Source organism: Saccoglossus kowalevskii, chromosome 10 (assembly GCF_978046115.1).
Source record: "Saccoglossus kowalevskii chromosome 10, keSacKowa6.1, whole genome shotgun sequence".
In the NCBI taxonomy this organism is placed as follows: domain Eukaryota; kingdom Metazoa; phylum Hemichordata; class Enteropneusta; family Harrimaniidae; genus Saccoglossus; species Saccoglossus kowalevskii.
Genome location: NC_140650.1, coordinates 10,561,920 through 10,581,868, shown reverse-complemented (window position 1 = coordinate 10,581,868; position 19,949 = coordinate 10,561,920). Strand labels below are relative to the sequence as shown.

At 34.0% G+C, this 19,949-nt stretch overlaps 1 protein-coding gene across 1 annotated transcript in view; it reads left to right on the top strand.

Annotated features, from left to right (window-relative positions):
* Positions 1–19,949, top strand: part of LOC100372331 (metal transporter CNNM2-like) — a 29,264-nt gene extending 9,315 nt beyond the window's left edge. The window contains exons 4-5 of the mRNA XM_002737162.4: positions 7,235–7,513; positions 15,370–19,949. Of these exons, the coding sequence (XP_002737208.4) occupies positions 7,235–7,513; positions 15,370–15,782 (692 nt within the window). The 3' untranslated portion in view covers positions 15,783–19,949. The remainder of the gene's footprint in view (positions 1–7,234; positions 7,514–15,369) is intronic.

The following is a 19,949-nucleotide window of genomic DNA, read 5'->3' as shown; positions in this document are numbered from 1 at the left end:
AAATATTATGGGATTTAAGAAAATAAAATGGGACTTTTAAGGTGTATTTTGGCGTCATTTTTCGGACATTTCAATCAATCCTGCCGGCTAAAATAGAGTCTAAGTTTTACCGTAGTCATTGACGTCTGTCTATTCAAGAGTACACGTGTATGATTTTTATCGTGACTAGCGTGAGCGGGTAAGCTTCCTTTCGAGAATGAGCTGTTATCACTGTGAACAATGTTAAATTATTCTTCAGACGACCAGTTTATTTTTTAAAAACAACTAATTTTTTTATTTAAAAAAAATCATGCCGTTTTCGCATCATCCAGCTTTTTGATTGGTTAATTAGCGATTTGACCTATTTGACCTAAGAGAACATGGCGGATATCCTACAGCATCAAACGTTGAAACGAGACCGGAATCATTCGCTTACGATGAAACTAAGTTGACTTTTATTTGTATTTCATAACCATTCAACAAATTTATTTTGTGTACATTATTATAATCACTACTGAGTACAGTAATAATCAACAATTCAGAAACGCAGCATGCCGAGATTTTTGTGTTCGTTTTTATTTGAAACTTCGTTTATTTAGAATATATTTTCGTTACCAATAAAATAAAAATCTCTCAGTCAATCAGAAACCCGGATTCATGCCTTTGAGGAAGGTCCCGTTTGAACGCTCACATCGGTTTTTTTTTCGTTTGGGGGAAAACTAAAACTGGTCGCAATTTTCGAATAAGAATGAGTCGGCAATTTTTAGTGGAGTCGAAAATTTGGAGGTAAATAAAACACCGAAACCCGGCAAATAAATAGGCGGTCAAATTTTTAGAGGGGTCGAAATTTTGGAGTTTTCACGGTGCTAATTATTCCATTTCAATGAAACTTAGTACAAAGATGCTCTAGGACAATGTACAAACCTAATTAGTTTGGGGTAAAAATCTGTTCATATTAATTCCCTAATAAGCATAATAATTCATAATTTTTTGGTTCTAATCACATTTCAATTAAACTTGGAGACATAGATTTTCTGTTACATTGCGCAGACCTCATTAGTTTTACACTCAAATCTGGTCATATTAATTTTCTGATTTGCATAATTAGTTTTCAGCTAAGTAATTTCGAATTATATTTAATGTGTCTCCAATACTCTCAGCACATGGGAGTTCTTTCTAAGCTTTCTTTGATTCTTGCTGGCCTTAGTTACGGTGCGGCGGTGTGTGACTTTCTGTCTTCTACCCTGTTTAACTTACTGCAAGTGCTATCAACTAGCCTCGCAAACTACAAAAATAACAAAAACAGACAAGACGTAGACGTTTCCAGCATACAAACGGAATATGAAAAACATACACTTGTAAATGATATGTAAACTTTTTCACCCTTATCTCGCAACATGTCGACAACTTCTAGCCTGGCAGCTTCCAGTGATATACTGTTAAATAATGTATTTTTTTAGGGGCCCAAGCCTGTAGGGCGTGGCCCCTATTCTTATTGTCCGGTTTTTTCTTCTTCATCTTCTTTCTTCCGTAACTTTTTTCATCAAGCCGTTTGAGAAAACCGCTGAACCAAATAGTCAGAAAATGCTCTATACTGATAGTCTCTAATATGAACTGGTGCAACATGCTTTTAGAATTTTGATTGGCCAATTAGTTTGGTAGCCATATTGGATTGAAATAAAACCAGAAGTGGCTGTTTGACCACTTTCTGAGGGTCTAGGCGTCTAGATTTTTTTAGAGTATATAGTACAACTCATGTGTAATAAATATCAGGAATAAAAACTTTAACGGTCACGTGACTTTTCCCGCCATTTTGTTTTTCCTGAAAACGGCAAAAAACACTTAAAAATCTTCTTCTTCAGAACCGCCGAGTAAAATGTTCTCATATTTAGTACTTAGCTTCGACATATAGAGCAGATCTAGATTTGAGAAATTCATTATGATTGGTCACGTGGTTTGGCCGCCATTTTGGGTTTCTTCTAAACAGGAAGTAGTTTTTTACTCATGCCACACTTGAGCGATTATCTTCAATATTGCTGCATGGCATCTCTATATCAAACTCTTTCAGAAACCTAAAAAAGATTTCAAATCAGTCACATGGTTTGGCCGCCATCTTGGATTTTAGGCAAAATTGACCAAAAGTTTGGGCATTTGTTTCTCAGAGGTGATTCAACCAATCTACTAGATGTTTTTATATTTACCATGCCTGGCCTTAGCTCCATATGAGAAAAATAATATTATTTTGATCAGTCACATGGTTTGGCCGCCATCTTGAATTTTGTGAAAATAGAAATTATGCAACTACATGTTTTGTATTAGTCTGATTTCTTTCAAATTTTGTATGTGCATTTGTGTCATCAGATACATCAGTTTGCCCCAATAGCACACTGCTAGAGCACGTGGCCGGGCACCCATGGGGTAGGGGCTTCTAACCTCATTAATATGCATAACTGTTATAACTCAAGCACTGTTGTTGTTAGGAAGTGGAATCCTGTGTTATTACCGTATGACAACTTTGAAGAAGAGATTTGATTAAAAAAACAGATGACCATATATGGCCATGTGAGCTCACTAATATGCATAACTGTCATATCTCAAACACTGTTGCAGTTAGGAAGATGAATCCTGTGTTATTATGACAACATTCAACAAGAGATTTGAATAAAATAACATATGACCATATATGGTCAGATGAATTAATTAATATTCATTACTGTCATATCTCAAGCACTGTTGCAGGTAGGAAGATGAAACCTGTGTTATTATGATGAAGTTAAACAAGAGATTTGATTAAAATAACAGATAACCATATATGGTCATTTGAGCTCATTAATATGCATAACTGTCATATCTCAAACACTATTGCAGTTAGGAAGATAAATCCTGTGTTATTATGACAACATTGAATAAGAAATTTGATTGAAATAACAAATGACCATATATGGTCATGTGGGCTCATTAATATGCATAATCATTATATCTCAAACACTGTTGCAATTAGGAAGATGAATCCTGTGTTATTATGAAAACGTTGGACAAGAGATTTGATTAAAATAACAGATTACCATATATGGTCATGTGAACTCATTAATATTCATAACCTTTATATCTCAAATAAATATATGGAACCAACTGCATTTCGACTTCATGGTATTAATCATTCAAACTAACCAATTGTGTATAATGTGACCTCATTATTTATAGAATATATGCTTGGGGCCTCTGTGACGCTGCTTGCAGCTTTAATTTTAATTTCTTTTCATGCATTTTTTATCTGAAGGCATTTTAACACTGAAGTAAACATTTTTCGTTCCGCTGTAACGATCACCGTGCTGATAGCATAGCGCTGCAATGCAATGGATAAACACCATTGCTGTGCTGTCATCGATAACTAACTTTTTAGTGGCAAAATACACAAATGTAAAATGCTTGATTTTGGCATGTCGTGATGCAATAGCCATTTTTGTGGAGGATTAACGTCACTTTCATGAAATTGTCATTATCTCCATTCATGTTTTCGGGAGATTAAAAATTAATTAGCTCCCACAGTTTTTTGTCAGTTTGTCTTGACATTTTCACACTATTTTTACAACATCTCTACGAACAGAAGGACGTCTGATTGTTAAAGCTTTGCATTCTCGGACAATGACATTAAAAGTGTGAAATACTGACTGATATTGAATATACCGCTCACATTCTGCTTGACAACTTTGTAATATGAAAACAAAACATACTATATATACACCTGGACACCCATTCGTTAATAAACAACTGATAAACATTGTGTGAAAGTTTCACTTGAAATAAACAAGAATTGTGCGAGCTATTTCGATTTGAACTTCCATGGTAAACTGAAAGTGAAGATAATAGCTAATTTGCTAATGCTGATAATTAAAATGGCTGTAACAGTTCCAAATTTAAACCTATTAATGTTTTGTAAAAAGTTAAATATGGTGAATAATATGGAGATTATTTATGTACAGCCTTGCTAAATTTTGCTGGCCATTCAAAAAGAGAGAATGTTTGTACCTGTTTTTGACTCCCATGTGCGAAGCACAAAATGGGAGTCTTTGCAGTTAGTGTGTCTGTATGTGTGTATGTGTGTATGTATGTGTGTCCGACTGTTCCACTGCTATCTCAAGAACCATACATCGGTTTTTGATGAAACTTGGTGCATAGATGCTCTGGGCCAATGCGCAGATTTGATTAGGTTTTGGTAAAAATCCATGCTCGTTAATTACCTAATTTGCATGATAATTAGCTAATTTTTAGCTGTTCTATGACTGTTCCACTGATATCTAAAGAACCACTCATTGGATTTTGATGAAACTTGGTACATAGATGCTCTGAACATATGCGCAGATTTGATTAATTTTTGGTAAAAATCTGTGCATATTAATTACCTAATTTGCATGATAATTAGCTATTTTTTTAGTGGTTCCATGACTGTTCCACTGATATCTAAACAACCACTCATTGGATTTTGATGAAACTTGGTACATAGATGCTCTGAACTAATGCTAGGTTTTGATTAGTTTTTGGTAATAATCCGTGGATACTAATTACCTAATTTGCATAATGATTAGTCAATTTTCGGTTTTTTCACTGATATCTCGAGTACTAATCATCACATTTCAATGAAACTTGGTACATAGATGTCATACGACACTGCACAGACCTGATAGTTTTTATGGTAATATCAGTACATATTAATTACCTAATTTGCATAATTAATTAATTTACAGCATTTGATATAAGTAGTTAGCATTACATTTCAATGAAACTTGGTACTTACATACTCAAGGACTATGCAGAGATTGATTGTTTTCGATAAATATTTGTGCATATTAATCACCTAATTTGCATAATTAGTTAATTTTCAGCTTTTCCACGGGTATTTCAAGTACTAATCATCGCATTTCAATGAAACTTGGTACATAGATCCTTTAGGACTATGCAGAGACCTGATTAGTTTTAGGGTAAATAATTGTGCATATTAATTACCTAATTTGCATAATTAATTTTCAGCTTTTCTACTGATATCTAAAGTACTAATCATCACATTTCAATGAATCTAGAATTATGCAGACCCAATTAGTTTCCAGTAAATATTTGTGCATATTAATCACCTAATTTGCATAATTAACCAACTTTCACACTGATATCTCAGGTACTAAACATCACATATCAATGAATGTACATGGATGCTGTAGGACAATAGACAGACCTGAATAATTGTGGGTTAAAATCTGTACATATTAATTACCTAATTTGCATAATTAACCAATTATAAGCTTTCACACTGATATCTAAAGTACCGTAAAAACTCCAAAATTTCGACCGGTTTTAAATAATTGGTGTTAGAAATGTGACGTGTTTTTAGAGTCAAAATTAAGGTGCATTTTCGGACGGTCGAATTTTTCAGAATAGAAATCAGCAAATGAAAAAATTGGGATGATAGACAGTGTGCTTCATTAGTTTTTAAAAAATGCAATGTCCGTCAATTGACGTAAACTTCCTCATGTTTCACGGTAAAAGCAAAGGTCGTGGCCGAGTTGTAACTCAAAATCTAAACAAAGTCATCAATCAGTGAGTATTATGACAAGCAAAACAAAACATCAAGACGCGGAGAAGAGGTCAGCACAAAACTAATAGGTCAAAAGACAAAGCTGTCTCGCACTACCTCGGAAAACTTGCGAATGTTCGAAGTACAGGTACCCATTGGACAAAAGATACATGGAAGTTTAGTAAACTATCTCCCCGACCCAGTGCAATGTATCCGGTTAGAATCAAAGCTCACGTGTCCCTTATTTGAGGGACCAAATTCTGCCGTAAATTCGCCCTTGGATTAAAAAATAAAATGGGATTTAAAAAAATAAAATGGGACTTTTAAGGTGTATTTTGGCGTCATTTTTCGGACATTTCAATCAATCCTGCCGGCTAAAATAGAGTAAGTTTTACCGTAGTCATTGACGTCTGTCTATTCAAGAGTACACGTGTATGATTTTTATCGTGACTAGCGTGAGCGGGTAAGCTTCGTTTCGAGAATGAGCTGTTATCACTGTGAACAATGTTAAATTATTCTTCAGATGACCAGTTTATTTTTTAAAAACAACTAATTTTTTTATTTAAAAAAAATCATGCCGTTTTCGCATCAAAATCCAAGCCAAAATATCGTACTACAACATCAATCTCTTCCACATTGCGTTCAATAACATTAACATATTTAAATAAGCTATGGTAATTTGAACACGTTGGCATCATCCAGCTTTTTGATTGGTTAATTAGCGATTTGACCTATTTGACCTAAGAGAACATGGCGGATATCCTACAGCATCAAACGTTTATACGAGACCGGAATCATTCGCTTACGATGAAACTAAGTTGACTTTTATTTGTATTTCATAACCATTCAACAAATTTATTTTGTGTATATTATTATAATCACTACTGAGTACAGTAATAATCAACAATACAGAAACGCAGCATGCCGAGATTTTTATGTTCGTTTTTATTTGAAACTTCGTTTATTTAGAATATATTTTCGTTACCAATAAAATAAAAATCTCTCAGTCAATCAGAAACCCGGATTCATGCCTTTGAGGAAGGTCCCGTTTGAACGCTCACATCGGGTTTTTTTTCGTTTGGGGGAAAACTAAAACTGGTCGCAATTTTCGAATAAGAATGAGTCGGCAATTTTTAGTGGAGTCGAAAATTTTGAGGTAAATAAAACACCGAAACCCGGCAAACAAATAGGCGGTCGAATTTTTAGAGGGGTCGAAATTTTGGAGTTTTCACGGTACTAATTATTCCATTTCAATGAAACTTAGTACAAAGATGCTCTAGGACAATGTACAAACCTAATTAGTTGGGGGTAAAAATCTGTTCATATTAATTCCTTAATAAGCATAATAATTCATAATTTTTTGGTTCTAATCACATTTCAATTAAACTTGGAGACATAGATTTTCTGTTACATTGCGCAGACCTCATTAGTTTTACACTCAAATCTGGTCATATTAATTTTCTGATTTGCATAATTAGTTTTCAGCTAAGTAATTTCGAATTATATTTAATGTGTCTCCAATACTCTCAGCACATGGGAGTTCTTTCTAAGCTTTCTTTGATTTATATTTTAAAATCGTCGTTTGATTTTAACACAGTGATGCAGCTGTAGATTTCTTTTTGCTTTTCTGTATGTAGTATTGTAGTATTCAACTTTATTCCTAAATTATTTTCTGTTTTTTCTATGAAGCAATTGAAGCTTTTAAAGCAGATTTAATCTCTGAGAATATTTTACGGCGTCTACTTACACAAGATGTGATCGTAGAAGTCAAATATGACTCTTTCAAGGAGGAAATTGAGAAAACCAGCAAACATCAACCATCACAGTATCTGTACCAGAAAGGAAAACCTGTGGATTATTTTGTGTTAATATTAACTGGCAAAGTAGAAGTGAATGTTGGTAAAGAACAACTCATATTCGAACAAGGACCTTTTTCCCATTTTGGTCAACAAGCTCTCCATGCTCAAGGTAGGTAACGCGTTTGACACAAAACAGTGTTTTCTTCAGGATTTTGGTCAAGGATGGACATAATTTTGCATAATAATTAGCATATAATTTACTCATGATATTTGTAATTTTTTTTCCATATTACGTAAACTGCTCACTGTATTTCTTTTAGCTTTAGAATTTATAATCAAAACACTTATGGCTCCAATCAGAAAATCAATATTATTATTAAAGTACTCATCTGCTATTTGTTGTGCAAAAATAGTGGCAAAATATGTAATGAGGATTCTTGGTTAATTGACAACAATAGCAACTGAACTGTATAAAATATCCCTGGCCGTGGTGGAAAGTGAACGTTGCAATGATCGTTAACAATCATGGCAGCCTTGTGTGTTACCTCAATCAAAAAAGATCTACCCAGAATGCAGTTTTTCAGTTCTCTTGGCTTAGAGTTATGATGAGAGTACCCTTAAGGTAGCGAGAGGGGAAAAACTAGAAAAAAAAAAAATTCTAAAAATCCCGGATTATGCAACCTTATATTGTGTACTTTCTTTATCTTTGGTCTGAATTTACAGTGCGCGGTGCATTTGGTGCATAATTTCAATTTATTCCCAGAAACTTGTTGTAGGTGAACACGTCCTTCATGCATTTACATATCATGTTGAATGACAGACTGAAGACAAAGGATTTAATTTGCATACTGATTTGTTGACCATCCAGCTTTATTATATATCCTGTGTAATCTATAAGTAGTGTCCGTTATGCGATCGAAGCACAAACAAACATTACATTATAGTATTTCAAGGTTTCTCGGTGTTTTAATAACCTAATATATCATGGGAAGGAGTTCTAAAATGAAAAAAAACTGGCCGCCGAAAAATCTCCGACGCCGTTAAAAGATATCTAAATGAAAGTGACCTGGGCTCATATTATAGCCAGCCCACAGAGTGGAATAAAAAATGTAACTCCGTGACTGACATTTTTCCTGCGTCAAAAAAGAGTGGACATTCTTTTGATGTGAATCGTAAGCTGGTGATCGCGGCTCGTGGCATTGGAATGGGTCGTCGCGCAATGCGTAAATTTAGTAGCTATATGGGATTACCGCCTCCTCTATTATATCTGAAACCACATTCAGAGAAAACACTCAAAAAATTTTAGACGTTGCTAAAAGACTATTAGAACAAGAATTTCAAGATGCCGCCGCCGGAATATGAAAACTCAAAACAAAATTGGCGGAGATAGACGAGAGTGGTGACACCGATAAAAAAACAGTGGATATAGCGGTATATGTCGACGGGTCAAGCTGGGTGGTCCAAATTCAAATACCAGTGCGTGAACTCTGGAGGTCATTACCCAATGCCGCACGTAATTCAAACACGTGGTTAGTAGAGTTCAGTCGAAATGTACGTAAATAATGCGATCAAAGTGTGCTGCCCAGAGTTCATTATATTATATTATAGTAAAATTTAATATGCCACACGGTATGGTTTATATTACATATTCACTTCATTTCGAATAAAATAATTCATCATTGGAACATCGATGAATCACAAGTATTTAAAATATTTTCTTGACTTTCCGTACACACCCAACTACTATCCTTTTTAGTGACTTAAATGCGCCCATGTTTATGTTTGCGTAATTATAACGAATGCAAAGCATTATCAAGTCAGTAATATTGAAATATTCACAGACCCAATACCCCGGGTCAGTGCCCTAACAATAGTAAAAGATAAAATGAATTATGCGTAGTTATCATGAAAGCAATACATTACGAAGTTGAAATATTTAGAGCTGGTACAATATTGTAAACAAATTTGCGTAATTAGAAAAGCAGTGCACCAAGTAAACGATGTTGATATATTCAAAGTACAGAGTTGCATACAAGTTGCGTAATTACAGTACTGTCGGATATAAGTTTACTAGATCGACGCGCGGAGCACGAAAGAAAAAGGTTGCTAAGGTAACGCGCCAGTTCAGTGCGTGATTTGGGGTCAAACTTCGGTCAACATACACTTGATGTCAGCATCGCCGTGCAGCAAGTTTCGCAAAGAAGTACTTAAAGTTCAATTACACCCCAAAATGATGTCACTGATCACTCAGTTGTCGCAGTGTGTGTTGTGTCATGTTCATGATGCACCCCGTTTCAACTTTGGCTTGCTTTTCCTTCTTAGTACATGTTCTTGTTCACGTAAAATGCGACCTCTCGCCAACGTATTAAAACACTTTGAATTTATACTTTGAATGATTACATTTGGTCAACGCGAAACATTATTTTTTCTAAACATTTTCTGAGACCATTTTTATCAGCGCAGGGTTATTTTTTCAGACAAGATGGGCTTTGCAATATCTGCCATAACATCGCCCGGGCGATCTTTTGGTCCATATTTTTCTAAAAAAAAATCGAATCCTCCATAAGATCGCCCAGGCGGGGTATCGGGCGAATCCGGGAGTGCTGACTTAGGGCTAACTGATTATAACAAATCCGATAACGGTACACTCTCCATAGGCTGAGAGTAATGCAAACATATCTGTACTTGAAGGTATGTATATCCCGTAAGTAAATATATGCTGTCATGAAGGCCCGCCCTATGTTTAGAGAACCGATTGTACTGTTGACGCTGTTCAACATAACAAAGGGACTTGAATAAATTAATTGCGCGGTACGCCATCTTGCTCAAGTTAGCACCCACTTTCGCCGAAACTGCTAAGTTTTGTCACGTTTTAGGAAACGATCAACCAATTTTTCACGACATTTTGTCATTAATTAGCTGTTTATCTGTGGCTAAATTCGAAAAAACTTTTTATTGAGTTTTTACGAAAACTAATTTTTGACTATCATAACTATTGAAGATGTCATTTTTCAACACTTTTCTCTACGCTAATGATGTATAAATTAAACAATCTATTCGCCACAAAATGGGCTAAAATATGATGTCTCATGGACGTTTATGTGAGCCGTTGACGATGAGTTACGGCCTTGGGAACAGGAAGACATTCATAAAATTTAGTCCATAAAGTTCAACAGGCGTTATCTCCAGAACTATGGGGCTCATAAGAATTTCGAGACGCATTCTCAAAGATCATTATCTTATAAAGCAACAGTGAAAAGATCAGAAACATAGAAAAAAGGAACACCGAGAAACGGCCAATCCCGCAAAAAAACTCTATGTTTAGGAGGTTAACGGGAACGATCGTAACTTAATCCCCTGAGCAAATATCAAGACGAAACATATATGATCGTATTCTGCTATATCTCAGCTTTCTGAAAACGTATACATTGCCATAACTGCATGCTTAGTAACTGGTGAGGAAAGTCCTAAACTCCATTAAACTATAAATTATGTTTCCCTTCTCGCTACCTTAACGACAGTAAGACTGCAGTCTGTGAATAAGGTAGAGCAAAAGGTCACCGGCCATGAAGGAAAGCAAGATAAACTATTTGACATCAAGTCAGTATTTGACATCTTACATGAAATCTCCAAACGATTTCATCAATGTTTCAATCATTAGTATTTTCATAAAAAGTGTTATTTTCAACATTGGAATCAACATTTCTTCAAACGATTTTTGTTTTCAAGTCAGATAACGGTCATGGTGTGATCAGTAAGGTAGCGTACAGACTGCTTAAATTTGTGATGTTTTACCGAATTCCAATAAAGCATGCAACATTTTCTTTTCGGTTTCATTTACAAGTTATTTTTCGACGTTCTATTGTTGACATAGCTTGTGGCGTGAATTATGTAAATAGACCACAACTTGCAAATAAACCAACCCAAATAAACTTCGGTTGGTTATTGTTTATGGCTTTAAATATCAGCAAGGACGTGTCTCATAGAACAATAGCTGTGCAAATCATAGTAAAGGGGGAAGGGGGTGATCTGAAACAAACATTCCTTGGGTAGGGAAGATGGTAGGCACATGCACATTTAGATGACTTACATATGCACATTGACTTTTGCTACTATTTGATCTAGTATCGCTTACTGGCAGCCATTCTGGTCCTCAAATTTGCTAAATTCTGTTACTTAAACATGTCTGGAACCGTTTCTCAAAGATGAGAAAAAAGGGGGGGGGGTTCAGGAGTCTTGCATATCTGTGGTCTTTTTTATTTTATTCATGTCTGCCCATTCCTCACTAATATTCAGTTGAAAGTTTGTACACAAGTACTATATTCATAGGTAATACTATAAGATGTGTGATTTTGTAATTTGATCAAATTTTATTAAACTGATGACCATTTAGTTTTAAATTCCTGAAATATGTGAATGTGTACAAAACTGTTTCTTGGAGAAAAAAAAATTAATGATTTTATACTTGAATCATACATATTGGGTTACAGATGTATGTCGTATATTTTTAAAGATTTGAACAACAATGGCCGACTGAAGGCTATTTTGCTTTTTTTCTTGTCAATGCCCATAAAATTTGCATATTGTTGCACTATGTAACTGTATTCTCTGCTTAAATTTGTAAGTTGTTACAAGGTTTAAACTATGTGCAGTCTTTCTGACCCCCCTCTCCCCAAAATATTCTGTTGATGAATTTGTCGAGTGATAGTTGAGGGACATGAATGAGGTTATCTCTGTTGATTATTTGTTGAAGCTCTGTGAACTGGACTCGTAATGCCGACACGTAAAATTCAATAGACTCAGTTCTGTGTCATCGTGATGTGATGGTGGTTCAGAACAATCCAAGCAGAATTCTATTATTAATGCCGCTTGATGTCACATGTTTCGTCCGCCTTATTTATATTGAGACTATAATATTTTTCAGATGCAGCAATTTCATTTAATCTTTCAGTTATTTCAACTTCAAAATTTTACATATTGAGTTATGGAGTATTATTTTTTTTCATTTTTCTGTGACATTTTTTGTACCAGTAATTACCATGCAGTAATTATGCATGGTACAATTTTTTCCCTTCCTTTTTTTTTCTCATGTTTTCTGAGCAATATGAACTTTTGACCTTATCTCATCACATGATCATATGCTATAATTTGAGGTGTTTGTTCATTGTGTTGATAACAAACTAATCAGTGTCAACCAGTTTGTGCTAGCATGAGGTCAACTTCTATCAAAATTAACCCAAATTGTTTATATTTATTTTTTTGATAAAATATTTTTTAGCTCAAAACTGACTTTTTTTTTTGTTAATATTTTTTTTAAATACATCATCAGGTAAATTTCTGGAACATTTTTGGTTTCAATCATGTCAAAAAAAACTCAAAATAAACATAATAAAAACAAAATTTGGTAGATTAGAATTGTTTCAATTTAAAAGCTAGTTTTATCAAAAAATCTAGCAACAAATAAACTTGTATGATATGATATTGTAGTTGTTTCAACTCGATAACAGCTTCATTTCATATGCCGGCTAGCTAGATTTGCATGCCTTTGCACTAAAATTAAACTCTTCATAGACATTTACAAATCTGATGCTTAGTTATTCTCAGTACCCGGTATTAATTCAACAATTTGAAATGCAAGCTTGCCATCCTATACAAACACATTTTGAAGATACCACTGTAAAATATTTTATTTTCACTTGGAATGTATTATTAGCTATTTTTGCTGAAAAGATGATTCATAAAATAAAATCCCTCAAATATACCATTTTAGCTCCGCTGTCGACTTTGTCGAGCGGAGCTTATCATATGAGTGATTGTCCGTCGTTGTCCGTGTCAATGTTTTACTTCTTCTTGAAAACTACAAGCCTGAATGCTTTGATACGTGGTGTATATGTACCTTGGGTAGACCTCTCTTAGGTTTGTTCATTTTGTAATGATATCTTTAATTCTCTAATTTTGGTGAATATTTTTGTCATTTTTGGTAAAAAGTGATATTTTCGACTTCTTGTTAAAAACCGCAAGTCCAATTGCTTTGATACTACATATATAGGTACTACATGCGGACCTCTCTCAGATTTGTTCATTTCGTGATGATATCTTCAATTCTCTAATTTTGGTGAATATTTTTGTCATTTTTGGTAGAAGGTGATTTTTTCGACTTCTTGTTAAAAACTGTAAGTCCAATTGCTTTGATACTATACATAATGTTCATTTTCTAATGATGTCTTCAGTTCTTTAATTGAAATATGCATTGCTAACAGCGGAGCTATCTCAGCCGATAGGCTGCTTGTTTAAATATACCGGTTTATTGTACATTAGAGTCTCAAAAATCGGTGAAAAATAAACTCTGTACAAAAGAAGACAAAAAGATTTTTCAGGAAAAAGCGAAAAATTAATTCCTGCTAAACCAAAATATTTTACATTAACATTCATAAGAACCCACATATTATGATGCATATAGCTGGGATTGTGTTTTATGTACTACAATAAATATGAGCAAATTCTTGTTTTTCATTCTAGACTTGTTCTTCTATTTGTCTTAAAGATCAGTAGATTGTGAAAAGAAATAAATAACATAGTTTGATATGTTCATATCTGTGAATGTCTTCACCTAAATTTGTCTATGAACACTATCAGCAGCCACAATAAGCACGTTAAAATTTCCTACATGATCACATGATTGTTGTTGCCGATCCAGGGGCCGAAATATTCAAGATTGATTTGCTCACCCTGATATGCAGTACAGCTGAAAACTTGCTTACCAAACGCTCTATTAATAGGGAGTTTAAATTCATGCAATTATTAAATTTTCAGCTGGATGAACTAATCAGATTTTTTCTAGATGTTCAAAATGAACACCTAATGCACTTTTAATAGAGCAAATATAGTTTTTGTTAAATCATACCCTTTATTTTGACAGACACATTACTTGTTAATTAATTTAAGTTATTTCCAATATCTATGTTATGCCGTCATAGTTGTCTCTAATAACTTAATAGCACAGGGGAGTTCATTCTGAGTGTGTTTTCATTATTAATTGTGTGATTGCGTTACTTACTTGTTAAATCTTACCTTACACTCTATTACGTTATTAGAACTGGATTTTTTTTTGGCAGTTGCGTTTAGAAATTTTGCACAGCTTAGTTAATGTTTGTGATAGTAATAGTAAACTGGGACATACAACTCGTGTCTGAGACAAAAGAAAATCTAACTTCTTGTGTGCAACATGAGTTATAGTCTTCATTAAATTCCATTAATGCATATATTAGTGAATTTGGAATCTAGAAATGTTGTCTATGGTTTGTGCTGAAACTAGCTTTCTATGTCTGTGTATTAAAAATCGTTGCCTCGCTAGACAATTTTTTCAATCGCATGAGTGAGTTCAACAATAGTGACTACTCATTTATTTTCACATCTTATTTTATCTGATATAGCCTTGTGTATAGTCCTATTTGTCCATGCAAATTTCGTCTAAAACAATATTTTGGTGAAATTTGGTCTTCTCTATCTGATTTATTTAATTTCACAAGAGCCACATTTTGTAAGTGAGCGAAAAATTATGAAAGTTTGTAACAGCTAAAATTTGTGATCCTAAAGTTGCAATATCACGCAATTTTATACGCCAAGTATTCCTAGGAAGGATAATAAACTTGTATATCAATATTCGTTACTGTAGAATACGTTATTTTTGCTGAAGGGATGATTCCGTGAAAATAAAATCCAGCGAATATACTTTTTTTCCTATATTTCACATTCATCTCAGTGAAAAATCAGTGAAAATAAATTCCATACAAAACACCCAAAAATTCTTTTCAGATAAAAGTTAATTGCAGCTAAAATAAAGTATTTCACAATATATTGAAACTGACTTCTATATGTATTGTCACCGCCATATTGTTTCCAACAACAAAACAGCAAAGTTGCTGGCAACAGTGTTATTTTGGTGTTCAAAACAATATGGTAGTGTTATTACCGGTAGTATTCATCAAGATGTTACAATCCTGAGTTTTATTTTATTATTTTTAGGTATTCAGTCGATATCAAGTCGTGGCAGCCTTCAAAGTATCCAAAGCAATCCAGGAAGTGCTCCTAGTGTGCATTATGTACCTGATTATTCTGTCTTGATCAAGTCTGATATGCAGTATCTGAAGATACGTAAAAATATGTATCTAGCAGCGAGACGGGCTACACAGATGGAACATCAGCTCAGTCATAATACCAGCACCGCTAACCATGGACACTATGCTGAGGACTTCTTTACTAAAGAATGGAATAGAGCTTTAGATGGCGGGTCACAGACAACTTTGAATGTTGATTGTGGAGATACCGCTAGTCACGTATCGGAGTTGAACACATTGAACACCAACGACGCTGAACAGCAGCAGGCGTTGTTGCCAGACGCTGCTACTTTACCAAATCAACAGGAAGGCAGCATATGACAGTAACTACAAGGTCAACATGGTGAAGTCTCCCTCTCTACTTGTAAAAAGAGATTCCTAATTATTAAAAGCTAACATATGTATATATATGCACATCTAACTTTTCAGTATACCTCATAGAAGTGAATCTATGTATGTACATATATACATAACACAAAATAAACGATTTTGTCGCTCACTGCGAGATCCTGCATTATGCGTGAAATCAAACAGGACAAACACAGGTCATAGCATCTTAGTTGTGTCAAAACATTGCGTAGGTTTCTACAAAAGAGAAACTATTTTACGAGTCTTGTCATGCTTAATAATGTGCTACACACTTTTAATGATGGGCAATGTTGATAAAGTAATTGTACCTCAATGCCACATCCCCTCCAAAAATCAACATTTCGACATAGAAATATAAAAAAGAAAAATTGAAGTTCAAAATCAAATCATTTGTTTTTGGCCTATGTCTTTCACAAATTTTGTGATACAGGTATTTCACACAGAACAGAAAATCACCTATAAATCCATCTGTGATCAAAGCTCTAGATAATTTATATAAACTCTGAACCAATTCTAGTTTGGAAATTAAAAAAGAGTCTATGTACGTGTTCCTGATGATGGCACATATTTCATCAGATATTCTGTTTTGGATTAGTCCAAGATTGGGGAATACAAATTTATTTGTAAAATTGATAACGGGAACTGTGTCATTGTCCTTGAACGTCTTCTATGAAAACTATTAATATCATGCTTTTGCTGATGACCAATAGCTGTGACCAAATAACTTGGCAAAATAAATGAGTATGTTCTGATGATCACTGTGAAGTGTAGGAGATGGTTGTTTCAAACACTTGTTGGATTTCACCAACATTTCACAGAATATAAATGTTTATATTTATTTATTTATTTATTTATTTCACACCTCGCACCCCACTAAACCAGGGGGAACAGGAAAGCTAAAATGCTTACAAACATTTTTCTAGACCATATAAATAAGTGAAATGGATAATAAAAATAATAAAAAATTCATTGAAGACTTAATCACATGTTCCGTTATCCCAAAGTAATTGCATATATGTTTATAATGTTATTGTAAATTACTGTATACTACCTTAACACATTACTACTTTCGATGCCAAACCTTTAATATGTTCACTACTTGGGCAAACGTATGGAGACTGAGTCAAAAAAAGGTTTATGCTTATGTAATACTAGTATAAGCTAACCACCTGTAGATGCAGGGTGGGGTGGGGGTGGTATCTGGGGGCCACCCTGGATGGCCAAAGTTAGTTGTGCCGGATCATCTCGGCAAATTTGCCAAAATTTCACCAATCATATAAAGTCTGGTAACAAGACTGGATACACAATCGAATATTACAACTGTTATTAGGAACGGTTGCCATTTTTGTGTGGTTTGGCAACTTTCTGCGATTACTCATCACTCGCAGTAATACTGTTTTATATGTACAATATATGCAGCTATGATTATAAAATGAAATATTTTATATTCTCTGGAGCAAACATCCTGGCATTTGACCTCTGTGTGTCCGTGCGTGTGTCCATGCGTGCATGCGTGCGTCCGGACCTGTATCTTAGAAATGCCTGGACCGATCACAATCAAACTTCACACATACATCATATATGATATTATACATATGCACGTCAATTTGTTTCAGGATCTGATTTAAGATGGCCGAATGGTGGCCATTTTTGTGCTAAAAATCATCAAAATCAAGCATTTCTCATGTGTTTACAGATGGATTTTGTTCAAACTTAGTATATACATTAGACATTATAGGACCTTGTTGCACATCATTTTGTTTTACGATCTGATTCAAGATGGCCGAATGGCGGCCATTTTTGTGCTGAAAAATCCTAAAAATCAAGCATTTCTCGGCTGTTTACAGATGGATTTTGTTCAAACTTTGTTTTTCAGATAAGATTCAAAATGGCCGACTGGCGGCCATTTTGTTTCAATGAATGTTGTTCTCGTGCCATATCTCTGACTTGCTTTCACTGATTATGTTCAAATTTTAAATATTCATTATACATCATGTCATAGATAAACAGGTATATTGGTTTGACGATCCTATTCAAAATGGACGAATGGTGGTCATTTTTGTGCCAAAAAATCATCAAATATCAAGCATTTCTGGCATTTATGGATGGATTTCGTTCAAACCTGGTACATACATTAGACATTACGGGTTTCTGATGCACAGCATTTTTTTTTCTCAGATTGGATTCAAAATGGCTGACTGACTGCCATTTTGTTTTAATGATTGGGCTTCAAGAGCCATATCTCTTAAATACTTTGACTGATTATATTCAAATTTTATATATTCGTTATACATCATGTTTCATATATACATGTATTCAAAATGGCTGATTTTGAATGCTGTTCCAGAGCAATATCTCTTAATATGGACAAGTACTTTTTTGACGATCGAATACAAATGTCAATCATTTTAATGTTAAAAAATCATATTCCTGACATGGCCTGTCACTACCTGGCAACCACTCATGAGAGCAAAGGTCGAAAAACTCACAAAAACCTGTAGTTTGGGTTAGTTGTTGAGACTCTCCTGAACACTATAACAAAATAAGTTGCCCAGGTTTTTTTCTTAGTTTGTGCTGTTTTCATTGATTCAATGTAACAGAATCAATGTAACAGTTTTTGCTGTTTTCATTGGCTCTTAGTTTTTGCTGTTTTCATTAGCTCTTCCTCCAATGTTCAACAGCAGATCATATTGAACATGGTACACTCTTGCTGCTGTCTCTGCCATTAACATCCATAATTTCTCGTTATTTCATTATAAAACATAGTTGAAATGTCATATAAAATAGCTGTAACATCTAACTTGGCGTGAATTTGCACACTTGTAATGTAACATGTTTGGATTACAGCCAACATACCCTCATAGAACTGCATACATGTCTAGAATAACATCTAATTATCACATCTCACTGTTTTATTGTCCATCATTACATCACCATCCACTGTGTTGTCACTCCCAAGAATTTTTAATTTTTTTTTTTTATAGTTGACAATTTTGTTTTGATTACATTTTTTGATTATATTACTTTTTGCATATTATTAATGTTGAATTTTCTATAAAACAAAGAATTTGTAAAAAGATTTTACCAGTTGATTTTTTTTGTACAATAGCTGTTTGATACTGTTTGCTATAAAAGTGAGTTGAATATATTCACTTTGTATATTGAAGGTCTTCAAAATTTGTTCACTGCTTGCAATACATTTTTCCTTCATAGATTCAAGATTTGCCGTGTAAGTAGCAATTTAATCAATAATAAAGTCAGTTTTATTGTTGCAAAGACTAAAGCACTGAAAATTTAGATTATTTAGGATAGATATTAAGTGATTTAATCTGTTGAGTGGCAAAGTCAATTTCTGTCACCATCCACAAAATAGTTCAATTTATAGTCTGCTTTTTTCTCCATTAAATGTTGCGAAAATTTCTAATTTTTTGATTAAAAGCTTGAAGTGATGTCACATTTGTCTGTTTTGTTCAAAAATTAAGATTGAATTGAATACAAAATTACAGAAACTGTGAACAGATTAACTCAAATTTGAGCGTGAAAAAAAAATTTGCTGCTCAAAGAGCACACTAATGAAGCAAAAAAATCACAAAATTTGAGTTGTCTTGTTCTCCATGTACTTTGCAGGACAGGAGAAATTCTATTGAAATCAACATTTGGAAAACAACAGCAAACTGTTTTACGATCATGTGCGCTTCCCACTAGGGTATCATCCACCTTGTACACTATGTAGCAACCTTTGACCTCATAGCTAGCTTTGTTACAAAACATTTGATTTATTTAGATCACTATCTGAGTGTGGCTAGGATAATGTTACCATGGTAACTTGATATATGCTCTCATTAATGAAGAGCGAAAATAAGCTATGAATTTCTCAACATTAATAATTTCGATAAAATATATGTGTAATGTTATTTACTGATTCAGTTTTTCAATGGAGATGTTTTTGACTAATCACTCCTTGGAATGATGTTCTGCCCTCTAGTGGTGAGATATTGACTTGATAAATCTTTGATGTACCATAGTATTTTATAGATTTGATCTGCTCTTTATATTGAATTAATTTCATAGATTTGTTGGTAATTAAAAGTATTACACAGCTTGGGTGTTGACACTAAA